We start from the raw sequence: 20883 nt of genomic DNA, 5'->3' as shown, positions 1-20883 counted from the left end.
AAGAGTTTATACATGTCCTTTGTCAAACAAGGCTATCCTTCCTCACTGTTAGATGGAGCTTTGAGAGAAATTTCTACTATTTCAAAAAACTCCATCCTATTTAAGAAAAATAACCCTTATTCGAAGACTAAAGTTGAACGCTCCCCTACTTTTATTACTCAATATAATTCCTCTTCTAAGGAGATTAAAAATATAATATCCAAGAATTGGTCTCTTTTGCGTAGTGATAAATATCTAAATTCAGTACTCTCAGAATATGGTAATGTTACCTTTAGAAAGGCAATGTCACTCAAGCAAAAACTTGCTCCTAGTATGTTTACCCCATACGTTACACCAAATACGGTTGAACCTACTCTAAATAAACTAAACTGGCTGCCTCCCAAGCCTAAAGGTTTTTTCAAATGTGGTAGAGACAAATGTCTGACTTGCAAACGTGGTAAAAAATAACAACAAGATAGTTTCTTATACTACTCAAGAAACATTTGAAATAACTGATTTTTTAAATTGTCAATCACAATATGTAATCTATGTAGTCCAATGTAGGTGTGGATTACAGTATGTGGGTAGGACTATTAGAACTGTTAACACCCGTTTTTTGGAACATAGGAGAAATATTCTCAAAGGTGTACTAACCCATAGTTTGTCTCAACACATCTATAGATGTACACAAGGAGCAATTGAAGATGTGACCATTACGGCCATTGAAAAAATAAATTCTACTAAAAGAGGAGGAGATAGGTACAATCTCCTATGCAAACGTGAAGCGTTTTGGATTTTTAAACTCAGTACATTATGCCCTGAAGGTCTTAATGACACAGTAGAACTAAATAATGTATGATCCTCTTGATAGATGAGGTATGCTATCATAGATATGTGTTTTTCTGATATGATAGTCTTGGGAAGATCTTTGCAATATCCAGTATTGGTAGTCATTTATTTATGCCGTGTGCTACTGCCTCACCTGACTACCTCCAGTTTATGTAATTCTGGAGGTCTTGGGTGACGCACTGACACACGGCAAGGATTCTTCTCCTCTTTTCTCTTTTCCTTTTTAAAGAAGTATCTCTTCAAAGAATTCCTGTATATTTAAATGATATGCTATCCTAAGAACATCGTTGTATTTATTATTTGATTAATAATGCATTTACTACCGCTATTTAAATATGTATATGAAGTTTATTGTTTTGTAAATGAGTTTATAACGATATTTACTATGTAATTCATAATATAAAAGAAGGATTTAAATTCCTTCATAATACACTTTTTTCCTTTTCTTTTCTCTGAACGATTGTATTGAGCCCATGGAAGATATCTAATATCTTTAGAATTAGTAGATGAATAGCAATTGATATATCTCAGATAATTATATACTTTGCAGTAGATTTGTATATTTGTGTTTGGATATACATGTCCATATATCTACATTTTTATATACTTTTCTTTTCATATACCTTTTCAGTGGTTTAATATACTGGCTTAGTTTAACAGGAGACCTGTGTTTAGAATCAATTGAATTTAATGGCACAGCTGATTAGGATTTTCTAATTAATAGGGTATATATACTAAGGCTAGCCATGATCTGTTTATTCATTTCCTTCTGATGAAACGGCCAGCGTTGTAGGCCGAGAAACGCGTTAAGGTACTCCATTGAAGGACTTCATCTGACTGCTGCATTCTCCTGACACTCTGTGAGCCGTATATATCGAGTGGACCGTAGCCGCAATTAAAACGGACTTTTCACCAGCGGCTGGGGAATCTGCTGCTCCAATCTTTCTGCACTGCTGCACATTCAAATTGGTACAGTACCATTCAGCGGAGAAGACAACCGTGTTCGTCTGGATGGTTCACTGGTGACGTGACCAGCTGTACTTTCACTGCACAGAGCCGCTGCAAACCCGGCTCAGTACAGCGCCTTTGACGGAGAGGCTCTCACATCAGGTGATATACTACAAGTGAATTTGACCATCACTGTCTATTTGCCACTTAATAATACAGCACGGTTGTCCGCAATTTCAATACTGGGATACTCTTTGCCAATGAGGTTCTTTTGTGTACAAGGAGAAGAGAGTGTACACTCTAACAGTGATTTATAACAGAGGCACTTTTCATCAGTCTCCTTCTTACAAATATTTCAGCTCGTGGACGCACGGCTGATTTTCATGAAGCACCAATGCAGCCCTTAATTAGGGTTTATTAAAGGTTTTCTTATTCATATTGGTTCAGGAGATATGGCAGTCTTGTATACATTTATACATTATTAATTGTTCATTATTTTTAGGCTAGTTCATGCACTGTATTTTTATGTGGTTGATATAACAATATTTTAATAAAAAATACATATTGGATTCATCCAGCGCTCCCATTCTTTCTTTTCTCATATCCATTTTGATCTATTGTTGGGGCAGCCCGCCCACAACTGGTGAGCAGCCGTCTGAATCCAACCAGATATAGTGTGTGTACTGTAGAGCGCCAATCTTTTGTATATATTTTTGGGTTATACAAAAAAATCATATGTACATACATATATATATATATATATATATATATTAATGTGATATAAGTAACAAGCATCCACAAGCGCAGTCATTATCTATTTATTGTCTTTTCTGTAAGCCTAAAGGGGCCTAACCAAACCCTTATTACATGCAGCTGAGGTGGATTAATGCACTCTTAGAGTGTGAATATCTATTTACATCTATATTTGTAGAATTATTTATCACAGCGCCAGGAGTGTCAGTGTTGGGGCTGCCTTTTCTGAAATATATAATCTGCCCTTAAGTGCCATAGTGCAACAAAGGCACAATGACATGATTCCCTGCAAGTCATGTGATCAAGTCCCTGGACCGCCCACTTCACTGGTGAGACTGGTCTACTCTTCTTGGCATCCCAGAGAACTTCCTGAAATTCAGGAGTATATGAGACAATATGGGAGCGTAGGCAAGTACGGTATGGTTTCATTGTAGGTGAGGGTTTTCATTTAAGAGATTTCAGTATTGCAAAAATGAGTTATTATTTCCATGTTATGCAATCTGTAGTCTGACCTTAACCTGTACAATGAGTGTAGATCTCTACAAATGTGTTTCAAAATAACCTGTGACACCTTTAAATATTAGTTAAGCTCAGAGCCAGCAAAAGTGAGTGTGGACCCAAACACTGGGGGGCATGTGCAAATTAGGGGGGCATGGCCAAGTCCCCCATAAAAAAAATAGAAAAAAACTATGCAGAGAGAGGAGAGTGCTTCTGCTCAGTGACAGCAGCCTTCCTGGACCCTACGCAGCCCAGCAGACAGCAGGGTGTACTGGGGAGAGAGGCTGCTGCCGCTGAGTAACAGCACTCTCCTGCCCAATGTGCCTGTGCTGCTGTGCTGGGAAGGGAGGCAGATAAAGAGTACTCCGCCCCTTCTTGGAGCCCCTAGTTAAGCTCACAAAATGGCTGCCAAGACTGTGTTTAGGCGGCACGTGCATTTTAAGTGCACAGTATGAAATACAGATATGAAATACCTAGATTACTGTAAAAACAACAAAACATAGCAGAAGAAACATGCAGTAACTAGGGATTACATATATGTACTATGTTTCATATGTGTATAACAGCACATGAGCACCACATTAAAAGAAAGAACAGATTCAATTTACAGCCTCAGATTACAACAATTAGCTGCGCACATTACTGACTTACTTTGTAAAATTAAGTATTTTCTGTGATAAAATGTAACTACTCCCGGAATATGAATATTACCTTAGCAGACTACTAAAAGACAAAGGGGTATATTCAATTAAGGTCGAAACTGCCGTCTTGTCGAAAAGACGGCAGTTTTTGACTTTTTCAGGTCGGAAGGGGTTCCGACCTATTCAGTCCCCAGCATTTTTATTCGACAAGTCGATGAATTCGGCTTGTCGAATAGTACGTGAATTGGCGGAATAGCTGCCGATTCACGTGCTTCTGACGGAAACGGGGCCAAATTCGACAGGATTTGGCCCCGTTTCCGACCATCTCAGTTCGACTTAAAAAAAGTCGAACTGAGATGAGGGACCTGAGAGGAGGAGAGGGGGGAGAGCCGCAGGCAGACGGGGGAGAGCCGCGGGCAGACGGGGGACAGCAGCGCTACAGCACAGCGCTGCAGGAGGATGTGGCACAGCTGCTGCTCACGACAGCGTCCACCCGGCTCCAGCTAGTGAGGTCCCGCTTGCTGGAGCCAGGTGGATGCTGCTGTGAGGTCTGGCGGCTGTGCCACATCCTCCTGCAGCGCTGCTGTCCCCCGTCTGCCCTCCGTCTGCCCGCGGCTCTCCCCCTCTCCTCCTCTCTGGTCCTTCATCCCAATTCGACTTTTTAAAGTCGAATTGAGATGGGCATTGAATAGCCCTTGTCGGATCCATTCCGACAAATGCATGTCGGAATGGATTCGACCTCAATTGAATATACCCCTAAGGGGGAAATGTATCAAACTTTCTAAAGAGGCTATGAAGAGCAGTTGCCCATAGCAACCAGCCAGCTTCCATCTATAACTTATCTAGTACATTCTATAAAATGAAATCTATAAGCTGATTGGTTGATTGATTGGGCAATTTCACCACTTGTTCCTTTTAGAAGGTTCGATACATCTCTACCTGAATATGGAATTTAAAGAAAATGTCCTGAATGTAATGATATGTATTCAGGACGGATAATATTTTCTTATACTTACAATTTTGTTTTTTCCTTTTGTATTGCTTGAAGGTGATGACTTTGTATCTGATGACTTTCTGCCTAACGAGGAAAATGACAGTGATGATGATGATGATTTGCCAGCGTTCCCTGGTGGAGAATTATTGTTGTTGTTCTGGTTGCCACTAAAAGTCTCCATAATTGACCGAAAAGCACCGAATGGCTTTTTATGCTGTTCCCCCAGTTCACCATTAGATGGAGCTTTTTGAGAATTTTTCCCACCCTCCTTATCTTTAACTCCATTTAGTTCTACCTCAGTCTGTTCAACATGAACCACAGGGTCCTCAAAAGTCACTCTTAGTTTCAGGTTCTGTGAAGTCCTGCGTTTTGAAGAAGGTGATTTTAAAGCACTTTTAGGGCTTGTTGCTTTTTGTGCAGAAGAAGAACTAATTGCAGATGAAAGTGAAGAGTCTAATGAACCTGAAGGCTGAAGAATGGTCCCCATTTGGTACTGGGGTTCATAGTCTGGATCGCTGCTTTCAGATGTTGGAGATGGACTATGGCCATCTACAGATTTGGATTTTAGCCCCAGAGCTAACCGTCGTCCGTGTGACTGCGTATGCTTTTTTATCATCAGTTGAAGACTTTCAGAATTCTCTACATTTTCTACTATTGGCTGTGGCCTTGGTTTATCAGCTTTTCGTACGGGTGTGTGCTTTTGATCCTCTGAGTTATTGGAGTCTGTGTCAGACTCGCTGAGAGATCTTTGCATAAGTTGCCTTAAGCGAGCCAGCTTAAACTCTCTTTTCTCCAGTGGGATATGTTTCCCACTCCGAGCTGATATTCCATCCTGAAACTCCAGCGACAACTTTTCAGGACTAGAAACATTGTCCGCTAAGTCTTTTCCCAGTAACTGCCGCAAAATCTTATCAGATTCTTCATCAAGCGCTCTACACCTGAGTCTGCTGGGTGCAGATGTGCCAAGGGACTGATAGCTGTCATGGATGTCGTTTAGTTTGGTTTTCTGTGCCAAGTCATCTGATTCAAGTGTCTGTCGCTGAAGGCTGCCTGAAGCAGGGGATGACGGGGAACTGTGAACAGAAAAATCTAATAAGAAGAATGCTCTTTAAAATAGCAGCATCATCTCCCAATGATTTAAAATCCTCATTATAACGGGCACCTTTAATTCATCTGGAAAGTGTATACAAGATTTTCCATATATCAATAGGGGTGTAGCAGACTAGTTTAAATTGGGCGTTTTCTGCTTCAATGCTCAAGTACCCAACAGGCCATTATTTCAGGATTTCTGTCTGTGGAAACAGGTGAGATAATACTGACCAGGCATATGAATTAGCTCACCTGTACATGATTAAATAAATTGTGAAAACATGACCTGTTGGGGTACTTGAAATGAAAACTCCCAGCCTAAATTATCTATCCATTCACTGATACACTAGTGCTAAGCAGTAACAAAATTATTCTAGACTGTTAGCAGCCAGAAATTTACCCCAATAAGTATAAATGTGGGTACTCCGTACAGGGCCGTCTTAACATCAGTGTAGGCCACTCAGCACAGGAATGCACTGGGGCCCCTACCCATCCTCCAGCGGTAGCGGTGGGGGGTGCTATCAGCGGCAGCTCTGATGTCCCGCGGGCGGTAGGGGGTGTTCTATCTTCAGCTCAGCATGTAGGACCTGGAGCAGTAATTTCTGCTAATTACTCCTTTACTACACAGGTGGTGGGAGATGGGAGAACACTAAACTGTAGAAGGGGGCATTGTGCTGAATGAAGGGGCCCTGGTACATGACATCCAGGGTGGTAGGGGATGTTTAACACACATGGAAAGGGTGAATAGTGGACTGGACTTAATATTCAGCATTTTCTGGTGGGAGGGCAACTTGCTTGACTTCAGATATCTCAAGTTCCTGGAAATAGATTTCCTAGCTTTGAATGGGATAAAAAAAAAATAGAGAGGCCCACCTTTCAGGAGGTACTGGGGACTTGGGGTCAGAGTTCAGGAGCCAGAGCAATCCACCAATGAAAATATAAAACTGCATATTAGGCGTGTGTAGCTGGAGTAGGAACCAGCTGCTGGAAGGCTGATATCTCTGGTTCTAAGCATAGTAGAGACAAGCTGCCAGTGTCCATCGAAAGGGGAGAGACCCAGCTTTTGGAGTATACCCTCAGAAAAACTAAGTCAGAAAGAACCCGAGGTATCTGGCTGGGAAGAGCAATTAACAGGCTTGGTTGGGGATCACTGCTTTGACATTGGATATCTCCGGTTCTCCTGGGCCGATTTTCAAAAATCTGGTACCATTGGAAAGAGGGGACCCTCAGCTATAAGCATAGGGCCCTTGTACTCATGGGGCCCTAGGGCAAGTGCCCATTGAGCCCATACAAAAAGATGTCCCTGACTCCGTAGCTATTTACTAAGAAAGTAGCAAAGGACACAATTCTTTATCGCTGCTTACTGCAGCAATAAATCTTTTATTGCTGCAATTTATGAATTAAATCTTGCCAAGCAATACTCAGCAATACTGCTCCAGAGTGGTAAGAATTAATTTTCTGCTTCTTTATGACCTGGCTATCTGGCTAGATGCCCTGAGTACTGAAAGCTCAACCTCAGACAGGAATTCAATTCCTGGCGAAGTGTGTGAATTACTGTGGCGTATAAATGCTGGCAATGGCATTCCTTTGCCTGTCCATAAGCCTGAGTCGCACAAAAGTGACTTTTGCGCAAATTCTCACTGCCGTAAACTGTGATGGCTGCTACACAGATTTGACTGGGTAAAGGATTCCCAGCAACTGAATTCCCCCCTTTGACTTTCAATCCCATTAACAAAAATAAAAAAAAATAAAAATATAAGAACACTTTTTAAATAGCTAAAATTTGGAAACAAAATATTTAAAATAAATGTTCCTCTGTTATCATCTTCCTGAGATGGCTATTATAGAAGACAGATTGGTAAATAGGCTTCCCCATATTGTATGGGGGAGATTACTGTATCTACAAAAAAACAGAGTGAATCTTTCTCTTAACTTTGCTTTTGTGTACACGACGATATCATATCATTATTCTAGCACTAAATGTTTTTTCTGTTTTAACTGTAGAACATTAGCTGTACAAAACTGTGTTACATATGTTCCAGGTTTGGCACCTTGCTGCAAAGCTGACATACTCAGGTTACATGCTGTTAAATGCATTTCCCTAACTGTGGTAGGAAATTCATATTCATCAAATACAAATTTGTTCTCTAGCTAGTCTATTATATTACACTATAAAATGTTAGCTGATGAGGTCTTTAGATGATGAGCAGTCACCATCACATCTTAATGGTGTGCTATGATATGGTATGGCTTCTTTACTCTCACTGTGCTAAATGAATAATATATATATTACATGAGCTGAAAGTGGTTTTCAAGATGTGAAACTGTAGCCTGTGATAATGTGCATGGAACACTCCATACTTTGAGAAGGAGGTAAAAATAAAACTAAACACATATCGATATAGGAATATATCCCAGCCGATGCCTTGGCTTTCACTAAATATCCAGAAAACAGGGTATACAGTACAAGGTAATATGGAAATATGCAAACATATTACAGCAATAATGTACACATTTATATTTATATGAGCCCAAATGTGGTGAAATCCAAAGCTACCAATCAGACATGGTTTTATTTTCAAAGCTCTACTGTAATAATGACATATAGAATATGATTAGTTGTTTTGGGTTATATATAATACTATTACATAAGCTCCATTGTGAGTTTTTTCTTTCCTTGTACAATGTACTTAATAGATTTTAGTTAACTAGGAAATGAAAGTTTCCTGTGAAACAGATCCCAGACTTCACACTTGCATTTCAGTCTGCTCAGTATCTATTTCTCTTCCTCTGTAGCATTCAGCTTCCTATTTTATTTAATCTTTTGGCTGTGAATGAAGGGGAGGCATAATACCTGGGGGATGTTGGCAGGGATTTCTGCACTTCCAGGAGCTGTTGGAGGTGTGTCTGTAAAGTGATACGCTCGGCTGTCTGCCTGTGAAGAGAAGAATAAAAGCTGTAATTCTGATGCCACTTTGCCATTACTCCATGGAAGTCATCTGTCCTTCACATCATCCTAATTATATTGTGTAGCTACAAATACACAATATTATATATATATATATATATATATATATATATATATATATTCAGTATATATATATCTCTTCACCAAAGCCACACTACTGTTGGGCTGACAGCAATGAAAGACATATAAACCACGGTATTTATGATGACACCCCTGTGTTAGGTGTCAGTGACGTGCGGTGGGATGAGGCAGAGCCTTTCCTGTCATTCTAACGTATATGCCAGAGTTTTGACTACATAAAGTATATGAAAAACACAAACAATATATTAGAACTTATTTGTATTATACTAATCATTTTTATAGTCAAAACTCTGGAGTAAAAAGTCTATGACAACTGAGGCAGTGCCTATCTCACATTCCACACATCTCTGATCAAAACTCACCATATTTCCAGGAGTTTATACTGCTGCACCTGTGTATAATGCCCACGTGTACCCTTTAGCTCATATATTGTGTGTGAATCTGGCTCTGGTACTAACCAGTGCCTCCTGAGCCATTTACCTCACCGCACCTACCTGGTAGGTATGTTTCTTACTATATTAAACAATTCCAATGTTCCATTTTTTTTTCTTTAGAAAGTTCATAGCTATAGATTCCCTGCCATTGCAGATTATTTCATCAAACCATAGTTAGGGGAATATGTACGAAGCCTTGGAGAGTAATAAAGTGGAGAGAGATAAACTACCAACCAATCACCTCCTGTCATTTTTCAAACACAGCCTGTAACATGGCAGGTAGGATCTGATTCCCTGGTACTTTATGTTTCCCCACTTTATCACTCTCCAAGGCTTAGTACATTCAGGGACATCTGTGAAATATCTCAGACACCTTATGGTTAATGTAGGTTTAGCATTAGCTAAAACCATAATATAATCCATGCCTGCGACCAGCACATGAGCTCACCTTGGACAAAAATAGGTGAGACTGTGTGCAGACGGAACGGGTAGTGCCTGGGGGGACTAATATAGTAGAGGGGATGCAACTGCTACTGTACATGTCTCACAGCTGTAGTGATGGGGGCAACTCTCCTGGTTGGCTGCTGCCATAGTATCTGAACAATGCCTGTGACTGGTTAACAGTGTAGCCTAATTTTTATTGGTTACTATAACAGCAGCCATGGACCAATCAGTAGAGGAAGCTTCAGTCAGTTGGCAGCATTTTGCAATCCTGCCTTATCAACGTTATTACTTTTTATCCACCAGTATCCCATATCTTCAGCTTGTCTATAAAGACTTTATAGTATGCCTATTGTAAGGAAACCTCCGTCCCTAGTTTATAAAGAAACCAATTAGCTTCACGCTGTTGTTATGTAGGTTACAGTTGGCAATAAATCACTCCTTACAAGGCAACTCTTTTTCCTAATTTTCCTTTATGTATATAGGCATGGGATTTGTTATGTGGAACCTGTTATCCAAAAAGCTTTAAAAACCATAAATAAATAAAGAGTAAACAACGGCTGGCTCTCTGGGACTCTGAAATACGCACAGACATGCTCATCAAGTGCTTCCACAGTCACTGGGGTGATGGTTGTGAGCCGCACACAAGTTTACATGTGGCCTCATCTTGTGTTTTGTCTTGCAAACTGTACATGCGCTGCAGCTGACATACGCGACTTAGAGCAGTACGTGCGTTCCTAAGCTACACACATCTCAGTCACTTCTCACAGATGGATAAATAGGCATCAGTAGGGGGCAAATGGGCATTTGCATGTAAGAAAAGCATCCCATGGGCAGTCACATCTTCTTCACCAAGCAAGGAGTAATAAGTGTAAGTGCCAGTACCAGTAGCCGGAGGACTGGGGACAGTGCAATCAGTTTGTTGCATACGACTCAGAATACAGATGGATAGCCGTTTAGGACTTTTGATTGCTAGATCCAGAGTTACTACCACATTACGTGTGACTCAGAATCAGCCATACTGTGAGGAGCATCACTAAACTTTTTTTTTTTAAATTCAATAATCTTTTATTGTTTTTCCTTTTTCTTACAAACAAAGACATACCAACCAAACAAACAAACAAAAAAAAAGGAACATAATGGCAGGTATAAAGAAACGTGCAGTATATAATCAAAGGTATGGGCAGGGAATTGACACAGAATATAGAAACAGGACACACCATCTACTGTAGATCAGGATATGCAATACACCACAAATAGGAAAATAGGCATTAAAAGCCCACAGGCGCCATGTGAACTCACGCCGCAAAAACACAGTAAAAAAGGCACATGAGGCATAGAAAAACACAAAAGTAGTGGCACTGTAGATCATAGGTAAACACTTGCATAAGTATATATTATAAGATACCTAAGATACCTGCCAGGCATATAGAAAAAACATATATCTCTGCAACATTTGTCGAAAACAAAACAAAACCCCCCAAAACAAACCACCACAGAACCCCCCAACCTGTATAACCTAACCCCAACCTAGGTATACTTGGATCCCCATAAGCCCCCCCCCCATTAACTACTTGCCCAGTAACCCCCCACCCCGTATAGCCTAACCCCAACTTAGGTATACTAGGAACCCTAAAACCTCTTCCCTCTCTCAACTACCCTAAGTAGCCAACCCTCCCTCCCCCCTCACCAATGGATATTAAGGCACATGGATAACTGACGGAGGGCAATATATAATAATGATCTGAGCTAGGTGAAGCCGAGCTCTCCTGCTGTTTAAGAATATCATAGATCCTACGCAGTTAAGATCAGCTATCGCAGTGATATGCGTACGGCACAAACAGAAAGTCAGAATAAAAATAATAAAAAAGAAAAAAAGAAAAACCCAAGACATATAGGGTGACCGAACATTAGTATAAAGTGACAGAAGGATAAAAGTACACAAAACCAATGGGAGCAATAAACTAATGACCTAAGCTAGGCTAAGTCCGGCTCTCCCACGAAAGGATACAGCGTTCCTCCTTTATAGCATACTAAGCAGTATATACACGTATACATAGCATAAATTGGAGAAAATTCGACCAAATCAAAAATACAGATAATAAAGATATACAAATAATAAAACAAAAATACTAATAACAAAGATGAGAATTAATCCGGCCAGGCCTCCACCGCATGCAGTAGTACAGTATCAGTCTCATCTCCGGTTATCCAAGGATAGACACATCAGGGCAGAAAGTACGTAAAGGATAAATCCAGGAACCTACCGCCAGTGCGGGGACAGACTGAAAAGTACAAGAAACATGGGAATAAAGGACCTGGAAACGACACCACCGGCATCAAAGGTGCAGCACGGATCTTCAAAAAGCCCATAATGGAGTCCTGACATCCACGAACTGAGGCAGTATCTATAGCAGTTGGACTCACATCCCCTGAGAAGGAGAAATCTAGAAGCCGCGACGGCATGTCATGAGCGCGGACTGCAGTGACAGAATTCAAAGGCACAGCTACCACATCTTCGAGCTTCGTAAGGAGCCTCTGTGTAGAGACAAGGATTGCCTGAAGGACTTGCTGCATAGAATTAGCCATCAGCGAGTTATGAACACAAGCCAAACAGGAGGCCAGGGGCAAGATGGCGGCGGCTAGCACACCACCAGAGCCTACCAATAGGCCTACAGCGGGAGCCACTAACCAGACGACCACAGAAGCAGGGAATCACAAGGAGACACGGCCGTATTGGCAGTAATGTCACGGTCTCCAGGGGTTAATGCAGAACAGGGGAGCCGGAGGGCAGAGGCCAGAGCCGCAGGTAGAAGGAGAACTGTAGCGGGACACGTGGCAGCTTCACAGCAGGAGACCCGGCATACACTCACCCGGGCACAGGCAGGGGCTGACGGAGCTCACACCGGCGCCCTTCCGGCTTTAGATCAACACTCAGGGCTGCAGGAGGTATGGAGACATGCGGCGTGCAGGTCAGCGGCCGGACAGCGCGGGGAGACTGGAGAGCGGCGTCCCACGTGTCTCAGCAGGCCCAGAATCTCTGCACACATAAACGGCCCGGCCGCAGCGGGAGAGGGACGAGTGGGTCCCAAAACAACACAGGGGCTCCTTCACAACTTTAGGCAGGCATTGGGGTGGTTTTCGGGCCCAGGGGGGGACACAGGATAAGAGAGTAGGATATTCATCACTAAACATTATTAGAAGACAGAGAGAGACTTATGCAGCGAGGGGAAGATGGCTGTCATTTTTATAACACTTTAGCATTTTTAAGATATGGAGCTGCAAATTACCAAAAACATATATATTAATGTCAATCGGTGTCTTTAGTTGGTCTTTACCATGGCTACTAGATGTAAGGAGACCTGCTCAAGTGCAGTGTAGCCCTGTAGTCGGTGCAGAGGAGATAAAGCTAGCACTATTGTCCTCCATCAATGTACAGGTCTTTTAGCTGCTGCACCAGTAGTTCTGCTGCCGTCTGTTACTTTCTCTATAGATCCTAAACATGAGTGGGCCAGAGCATGCCCTATTTAAGCCGTGGTCTGGCCCCTCAGATGCTCAGACGTTCTGGGTGGGGAGCTTATATGGGGCTTTACCATCCATGCTCAGAAGTGCATCGCAGGGCCTAGGGATGATGGATCAGGATTGTGGGGTCCTCCCCAATATTTTCTTATGGGGCCCGGCAAAGCCAAGTTTTGCCCATGTTTTTGAAACAGGTCCTCAGCTGTGCTTAAGTTTTAAAATCTACTTCAACTACAGTAGATTCCTCAATAATATTTAACATGCGACCCTTCCAACAGACAGATGACATATTTGAAAAAAATGTGCCTGATTTAGAGTAGGCCACTCTTAGATTAGGGTTAGGCACTAGGGGGTGGGTAGTCATAGCGGCCACCCCGTGAGGGTTATCCATAGCCATCACCCCTGAAGGGAAGGTAAAAAAAAACTCATCCACAGGTGAGATCTTCAGTGTCAGGATGAGAAGTCTTTTAATATTGGTGGTCTGGCATACCGACCATCGGTATTAAATACCGAACACGCCAAGATACGTACACAGAGATATAAAAAGGCTAAAGAAAACAATACAAAGGTCCATCAACTTTAACCATCTATAATTGTAACTGCTGTTCCAGAGGAGGGCGAAACAGGTTAGCAGTCGTAAAAGTGGTAACTGTCCTAAAGGCAGTATACAATAAAGCAGATTGTATGTAACCTTCCTTACTCTTTAAGTTGCTTGGTGAGCTTGACAACTTGAGAAGCCAGTGACATGCAAGTTTCAACCACCACCAAGTATCGGGAGCACATGCTATGTCCGTGATGCTCGGCACTTTGAGATGGCTTCAGTCCAGCATGATTCGGTATGGTCACATTTGCTCCATATTCAACCAATGTCTGCAAAACAACATTGTGTTAGCGATAAAACTGTTTTTGATGTAAAGTAAAATATTATCCCTAGACTACAATTACATTGCATCCAGTTCCAAAAGTACCTAATCAAAAGCAGCATAATGGTCTCTTAGCGTCACCAAGAGTCAGCTTTTATAATATTTCTCCAGCAAACCATGGATTACATTAATTCATTTGGGCCATAGAACAAATTAATAGTGCTGGTTTCAATATTAAACCTTTCAAAGACTGATAATCTTCACACAAGTTCGGAGAGAGAAACATTTATAAAGACATACTGCTACTTTTACCTAATGTCATTTACAGAACAGGGGTAAATGTTGCAACACATGAACACATGGAAGGGCAGGGATTGGACAGTCTGTAGCCAGATCATCAGATCTTTTGATTATGTTACTGAGGACAGGGCTGCAAGTGGCAGGGGCACTTTCACCATATGAGGGCTAGAAAGGAGGAAAAAAAGGAAAGATACAGATTTTGTTTTAGATAGTGGAAGGAGCAGGCATCATAATAGCATAGAGTAGTGACATCAGGCTTTTAGCCACTGATGCCGAAAGATTCTGGTGTCAAACACAATTATATATGAAACAAAGTTCAAAGTGCCTTGATAACGTCTGACACATTTACTCTGCATTAGATTTTTCTATTTCAAATTTTAAATATAACTTTCATTCTATTTTGGTTCAGAAATGTACCCAAATTTAATCCTGGGGAAAATGTAAACTGTTTTCTTTCCATTTTTTATATTTCACAGGTACAAACTCACCCTCACCCACTCAATGCCATGAGCAATAAAAGGCTGGGATACTCAATAGCTCTTTACATGCATTTATACACAGTGATCAAGCAGTTTCAAATCTGACCGCATGGGCTGGCAAAACGTGGTGAAACGTTCACACCTCATCAAAGATGTAACACTTATAGTGTACGGTAAGTCACATTACATTGGCTCATAAAAGAATATAAAAAAAACCAAATGAACAATTATACTGTAAAAAGAGCACATTTGCTATCTAAGCTGTTTTTGCATGAAAAACATCAGTTTATGATATTTGGCATTAGACTAAAAACATTTGAAATGTTGGCTCTTCTACTTTATATTAATGTATATTTTAGAGGACAGCTAATGTTTTAGACATTGCCAAAACTTGACTCATTAAATTCAGACAACCTTTTGGCATTGGCTTTGGTACACACTTAAGAATACGTCTTTTGATATGTTTTCAATTACAGGCTAGAGAAGAAAGGGCTATTGTAGGTGCTTTGTTTAACTTTTCCTAGACATCTTAGATATCTCTTTAGTACTGTCTATCTTTTGGACCAAGCTCTCTTGTCCCTCGTCCTTGTTGGGTACAGAAAACCTACCAACATACAGTAGATAAAGTAATACTGTTATTCATGTAATTCTGTATGGTGAGTATAACTATAATGTCTATCAAATCTATTTATTTGATGTCAATCGAGAGAAATCTGCTGTCATAGCCTCTAATATTGTCTCGGCTGCTTAATATGTAGACAACCATGTATGTGACACAACCAGGAATGAACGGTTATCAATACCACTCTTCTTGTCCATGCATCACAACTTAGTGTGTGACGTTCTAATAAACTGGGCTACTGTATATGCCAGAGGGAGAGATCAGAAGCCCAGATTTCGAGACTGTATTTATACACATGAAAAGGGCATCAAGAATAGTTGAAGAATGGTTCCTTCCTGATTGTTCTACTTACTGGGCTCCCATGAACTAAGCAGATGTTAGGCATTTTGTGGCAACCCAAGGTAAGTATTTAGTGAGAGAGGTATAAGGACAACATGGGTTAGAAAATCAGATTTGAGCATGCCAGTTTTATATCAATTGGACAGGATAATGTATATCAATTGGCAAGATAATAATTTTAGTTATATAGCGCTCATTCTGTAATAGGACCATGTATCACTAGAAGAAATAGGTTAGTTCAGAGGAATGCAATGTTATGTAGGCCATAAAAACTAAAAGTCAAATCAGACGTCATAACAATGTAATATCCAGGGGTGGCTCCTACCTGACAGTGGTAGGTGGGCTGCCGCTACACATGCCTGCCCTGAGAGGAGAGAAGAGACAGTCCATCGGCAGGGTCCCGGCATCTGCGTAATGGATCTGGCAGGTGCCGGGACTGGTGCATGCGCACTAGTGGTGGCCGGACTACACATGCGCAATCCCCAGGCTTCTGGCAGTCCCAGAAGGAAGAAACACCTCCTAATGGGACTGGCTGTAGGGTATGTGACTGACAGGTAAGACTTCCAACAGGAAGTGACTGCCAGTCACAGTGAAGCCAGTGCAGTCACGGACTGCATCTGGTTTCACTGACACTGGTTGGGTGGCAGATTCTACCTGAGGGGGCTGCAGTCCTGCAGCCCATAGGTAAATTCTGCCACTGGATAACACTATTACTAATAATAGTACTGTACTATGGGCCTGATTTAGAGTTGTACACAAACCGGATGGTTTGCATTTATCTCCGATGGTGGGTGTTCTGCACATGCGTAGGACCCGTTGTGAGCATGCGCGGGTCCTGCAGCGTCATCACACACAGTGCCCCCTAAGCCGCAGCCTTGCTGTTTGGTATTGGGTGACACCGGCAGACGCAGCTGCTACATCCTGCAGCATTCGCCTTGCCTCCTGCTGGCATTAGCATATTTACACACAGCAGCTGTGTTCATTGTGTCCATCTATGAATCAGGCCCTAGTACATGTGCATACTTATGTTATTATATAGATACGTCACTTTACTTTTCTATCCAGTAATGTTGGAATATTAAGGTATGACTGTAATTCCTGCACAGTGAGTCCTGGTGTATTTGTATAAATGGGAGCTCTAATATATTACTTTAGCATATTTGTTTAGCTTTCCTTTAGATTTAGGAATATTGATGTTTATTTGGAATAAAATATTTTTTGCAATGAAAATATGTTACATTTGTTGAACTATTTGTATCTAATTTACCATTCAAAAATAATATTTTAAATGTGGTTTAACATACTGTAAATAATGTAACATAATGTAACAAATTGTAAATTAAATCATTCAATTAAAAGTATTGCAAAGTGTATCAAATTGCTTATTTCATCATTAGAAAAATGAACTTTAGTAACAACAGAAAAAACTCCATACTGCCTACCTGTATACAACCCAGATATCCATGCTGAGAGGCTATGTGTACCGCGCTATTCCCACACTTGTCAGTCTCGTCCAATGAAATGCCTTGTTCTTGCATGAACTGGAGAAGCCACAGTAGTATTTTTTCCTGTGTGAGAATACAGCAAGTGAAAGATAAGTCCACTTTAAATAACACACTTCTATCACAATGCTGTTACACAGAGGTTACTAAAAACTAGGTATATTGGCAAAGGGAATGAGGTAACCTTTTATGAAGCCACTTAACAACTGTTATCCATTAAATATCCTGCGTTTCATTTCCCCTCTGGTAAATGCATTATGCTGCAATAAGCTTGGATTGGCTTCTGCAGACAATATTGTACACGTCTCAGAACAGAAGAAGCTTTTGTCAAGTTATAGCAACTGTATGAGCCTTACGCTTGATTTGTAATCTGCAAACAGTCACACTGGAAAGCTAGAGCTTTTATTCATGTGCTGACCATGTAGCCAGGCTTGCCTACCCTCCCGCATTTAGCGGGAGTCTCCCGTTTTTATCTTGATCCTCCCGCTGCCCCGCAAACCTTGCAATGACTCCCGGCTTTTACAGGACCCTGTGGAAATCTGGACTGCGCATGCGCGAGTCCGGAAATGCCGGGGAATAGGGCTTGCACGGCAAACGTCACTGCCATTATTGTAGGTACAGTAGCTGTGAGAGTCCTGCAGCGGCAGTCTGAGAAGAGGCTCTCCACTTCAACCGGCATCAGCGTGGGACGAGAGCTTCAGGTAGAGACTGGATGGGGTGTGCACTGTGTGAGGCCCGAAGGGGGGGGTGGGGTTAGCAATTCTTGGAGGCGCTCTCCTTGCAACTATCAGCTCTAGCAGAATAGCAGTGTGGAGGCCGTTCAGTGCCGATTTCCCTGGTGGCAGGGTCTCCTTCAACCCGCTCTCCCCCCTCAGAGACAGGAATTTCCCCACTGGTACAGCACAGTTAGCTATCCCACAGCTGAGGCCCCGCCCCCTCACACAGGCCCCTCCCCTCCGAGGCCCACCATCCACCTCCTCCAGTCAGAGATGGGAAATGTGTTTTGTTTTTTATGCCTGGTACAGCACAGCCATCCAGAAGCCAAGGCCCCGCCCCCTCTTACAGGCTCCGCCCCTCCAACAACCCGCAATTTCTTCCTTCACTATCAACTATGATCCGGCACAGAGCTCCTGCAGGTAAGAGCTCTTTCACTGTGTAGTCACCATTTACAAAGCTCTGCCACCAATATGATAAGTCTAGAAAACATCATCTTATTGTCAGTGTAGGAGTCCAGTATTTTTCCATTAAATTTACATTATGTGTTCACTAGCGCATGCAGGGGGGGTTTCCAAGTACCTAGAAACCCCCCCTGCTGCCGATCCATCGCAGTATGTGACCGTTTTTTTTAATATAGCTACTAGATGCTGTATAAAGCGCTCCCAGACCCAGTCCCGCGGCTCCGCTTCCCAGCGTGTCCCACAGTGATCAGGCTGCCCGCTGCGTCCCCCACACGCACACACGGCGACTAGACTGCAACAGCGGGCCAGTGTGTAGAGGCGCCGCTCTGGCTACGCTGTGCCGGCCAAGATCTGCACCACAGACATAGAGTCTGATTCTGCACTGCAGCTCCGGGCAGGGGGATGAGCAGCGCCTGTGGTGAGCAGCGCCTGGTCAGCTCACCAGTCTCCCTTTTACCTTTCCTCTCCTTTCCCCATTTGCGGCACCCCGACCCCCCTTGCCCCGCACAGGCTTCTCTCTCCGGTCCTTAGTGCTCCTACCCCCCCTCCCCCCTCTGCGGCACCTCCGACACCCCCCCTCTTCCTTCCCACGCACAGGCTTCTCTCTTTAGTCCTTGATGGTCACTCCACTGCTCCTACCCACCCCCCCATCCGTGGCACCTCCGACCCCCTACACCTGCACAGGCTTCTCTCTCCAGTCCTTGGTGCTCCTTCCACTGCTCGTATCCACCACCCCTCTGCGGCACCTCCGACCCTCCGACCCCCCCACCCTTCCCCCACAGAGGCTTCTCTCTCCAGTCCTTAGTGCTCCCTCTACTGCTCCTACCCACCACCCCTCTGCGGCACCTCCGACCCCCCACCCTTCCCCCGCACAGGCTTCTCTCTCCAGTCCTTTGTGCTCCCTCCATTGCTCCTACCCATCCCCCTCTGCGGCACCTCCGACCCCCCCACCCCACAGGCTTCTCTCTCAAGTCCTTGGTGCTTCCTCTACTGCTCCTACCCACCCCCCATCCGCGGCACCCCTACCCCCACCCCACAGGCTTCTCTTTCCAGTCCCACACTCCCCTGCACAGATTCCCCTCTCCTCTCTGTTACCTCACAGCTCCAACCCCCCTCCTCCCCCACACAGGTTCCCCTCTCCAACGCTCACTCCCCTCACAGCTCCAAACTTCCATAAACAGAACCAAGGCACCCATCCGACCCCGTCTCCCCCCCCCCACCCACACAAAGAATTCCCTCTCCTCCCCTCACAGCTCCAAACGCCAGCCCCCATCCCCCCATCCATGGCACCTTTGCCCTGCATCACCCACATTAGTTCCCCTTTCCTGCTCTCTACCCTCACAGCTATAACCCCTCTATCCACAGCATCCCCTATCACCCCCCCCCCCCACCACCAGTTAGGGGTAGACTGCAGTTATGGTGGGGGTTAGGATTAGACCGCGAGTGGGGTAAAACTGCAGTTAGGGTGGGATTAAGATTAGGCTGCATTTAGGGTAGGGTTAGGATTAGATTGTGGTTAGGGTAAAACTGCAGTTAGGGTGGGGTTAGTATGAGGCTGCAGTTAGGGTTGGGGTTAGGATTAGACTGCGGTTAGGGTAATGCTGGAGTTAGGGTGGGGATAGGATCAGGCTGCAGTTAGGGTGTTGGCTCCAGGGAGAGAGTGGGTGTTACCCTATGTCTCCCTCCCTGTCCCCCACTATCTCTCTGTCACCCTCTCTCTGACACCCAATGTCTCCCTGTCACTGCCCATGTAAGGCCACTCCCAGAAATTTTTCCAGGGCCACTTATAGCACCAATCTGCCCCTGGACTCATTACTACACCGTTACGGTGCACCATGACTAAGGACCCTGGAGACTGCTACCCTCTGCCTCCTGAGTGACTGCAGGGGACTGACAGACTGATGCTGATGGGAGCCGGTGCCACAAGGGTGATGATTGAGGCCAGGCAGATAGAAGGAACAGCCTGGTCCCTGCCTACAGAGAGAGCAAGCCCATCTCACACCCGGCCCCAGAAGTAAGTAAGCTTACAATTATCACTCCTTGTAGCCACCTCACAGCTTTCATACACTGCCTCCCCATTCACCCACTATCTCCCTGTTACCCTCTTCCTGTCACCCACTATCTCCCTGTCACCCTCACCCTGTCACCCACTATCTCCCTGTCACCCACTATCTTCTTGTCACCCTCTTCCTGTCACCCATTATCTCTCTGTCTCCCTCTTCCTATCACCCAATGTCTCCCTGATACCCTCTATTACCCTGTCACTCAATGTCTCCCTGTCATCCTCTCCCTCTTTGGAAACCCCCTTTCACAAATCCTGCGTTTGCCCCTGTGTGTTCTGTCTAAAATCTACCCAACTCCTTGATTTGTGTTCTTGAAGCCTGGCATCCCTGACACAGGATGGAG

At 43.5% G+C, this 20883-nt stretch overlaps 1 protein-coding gene across 3 annotated transcripts in view; it reads right to left on the bottom strand.

Annotated features, from left to right (window-relative positions):
* The window catches only part of SNCAIP (synuclein alpha interacting protein), a 449424-nt gene that overhangs the window by 50030 nt on the left and 378511 nt on the right, over positions 1–20883 (bottom strand). For all 3 annotated transcript variants that reach the window (XM_063964212.1, XM_063964210.1, XM_063964211.1), the window contains exons 8-11: positions 17240–17365; positions 13895–14064; positions 8606–8686; positions 4685–5735 (exon numbers count right to left, since the gene is read on the bottom strand). In XM_063964212.1, the coding sequence (XP_063820282.1) occupies positions 4685–5735; positions 8606–8686; positions 13895–14064; positions 17240–17365 (1428 nt within the window). The remainder of the gene's footprint in view (positions 1–4684; positions 5736–8605; positions 8687–13894; positions 14065–17239; positions 17366–20883) is intronic.

This window comes from Pseudophryne corroboree, chromosome 1 (genome assembly GCF_028390025.1).
Source record: "Pseudophryne corroboree isolate aPseCor3 chromosome 1, aPseCor3.hap2, whole genome shotgun sequence".
Taxonomy (NCBI): domain Eukaryota; kingdom Metazoa; phylum Chordata; class Amphibia; order Anura; family Myobatrachidae; genus Pseudophryne; species Pseudophryne corroboree.
The sequence above is the reverse complement of the archived record's forward strand: the minus strand, read 5'-3'. Positions and strand labels throughout refer to the sequence as shown.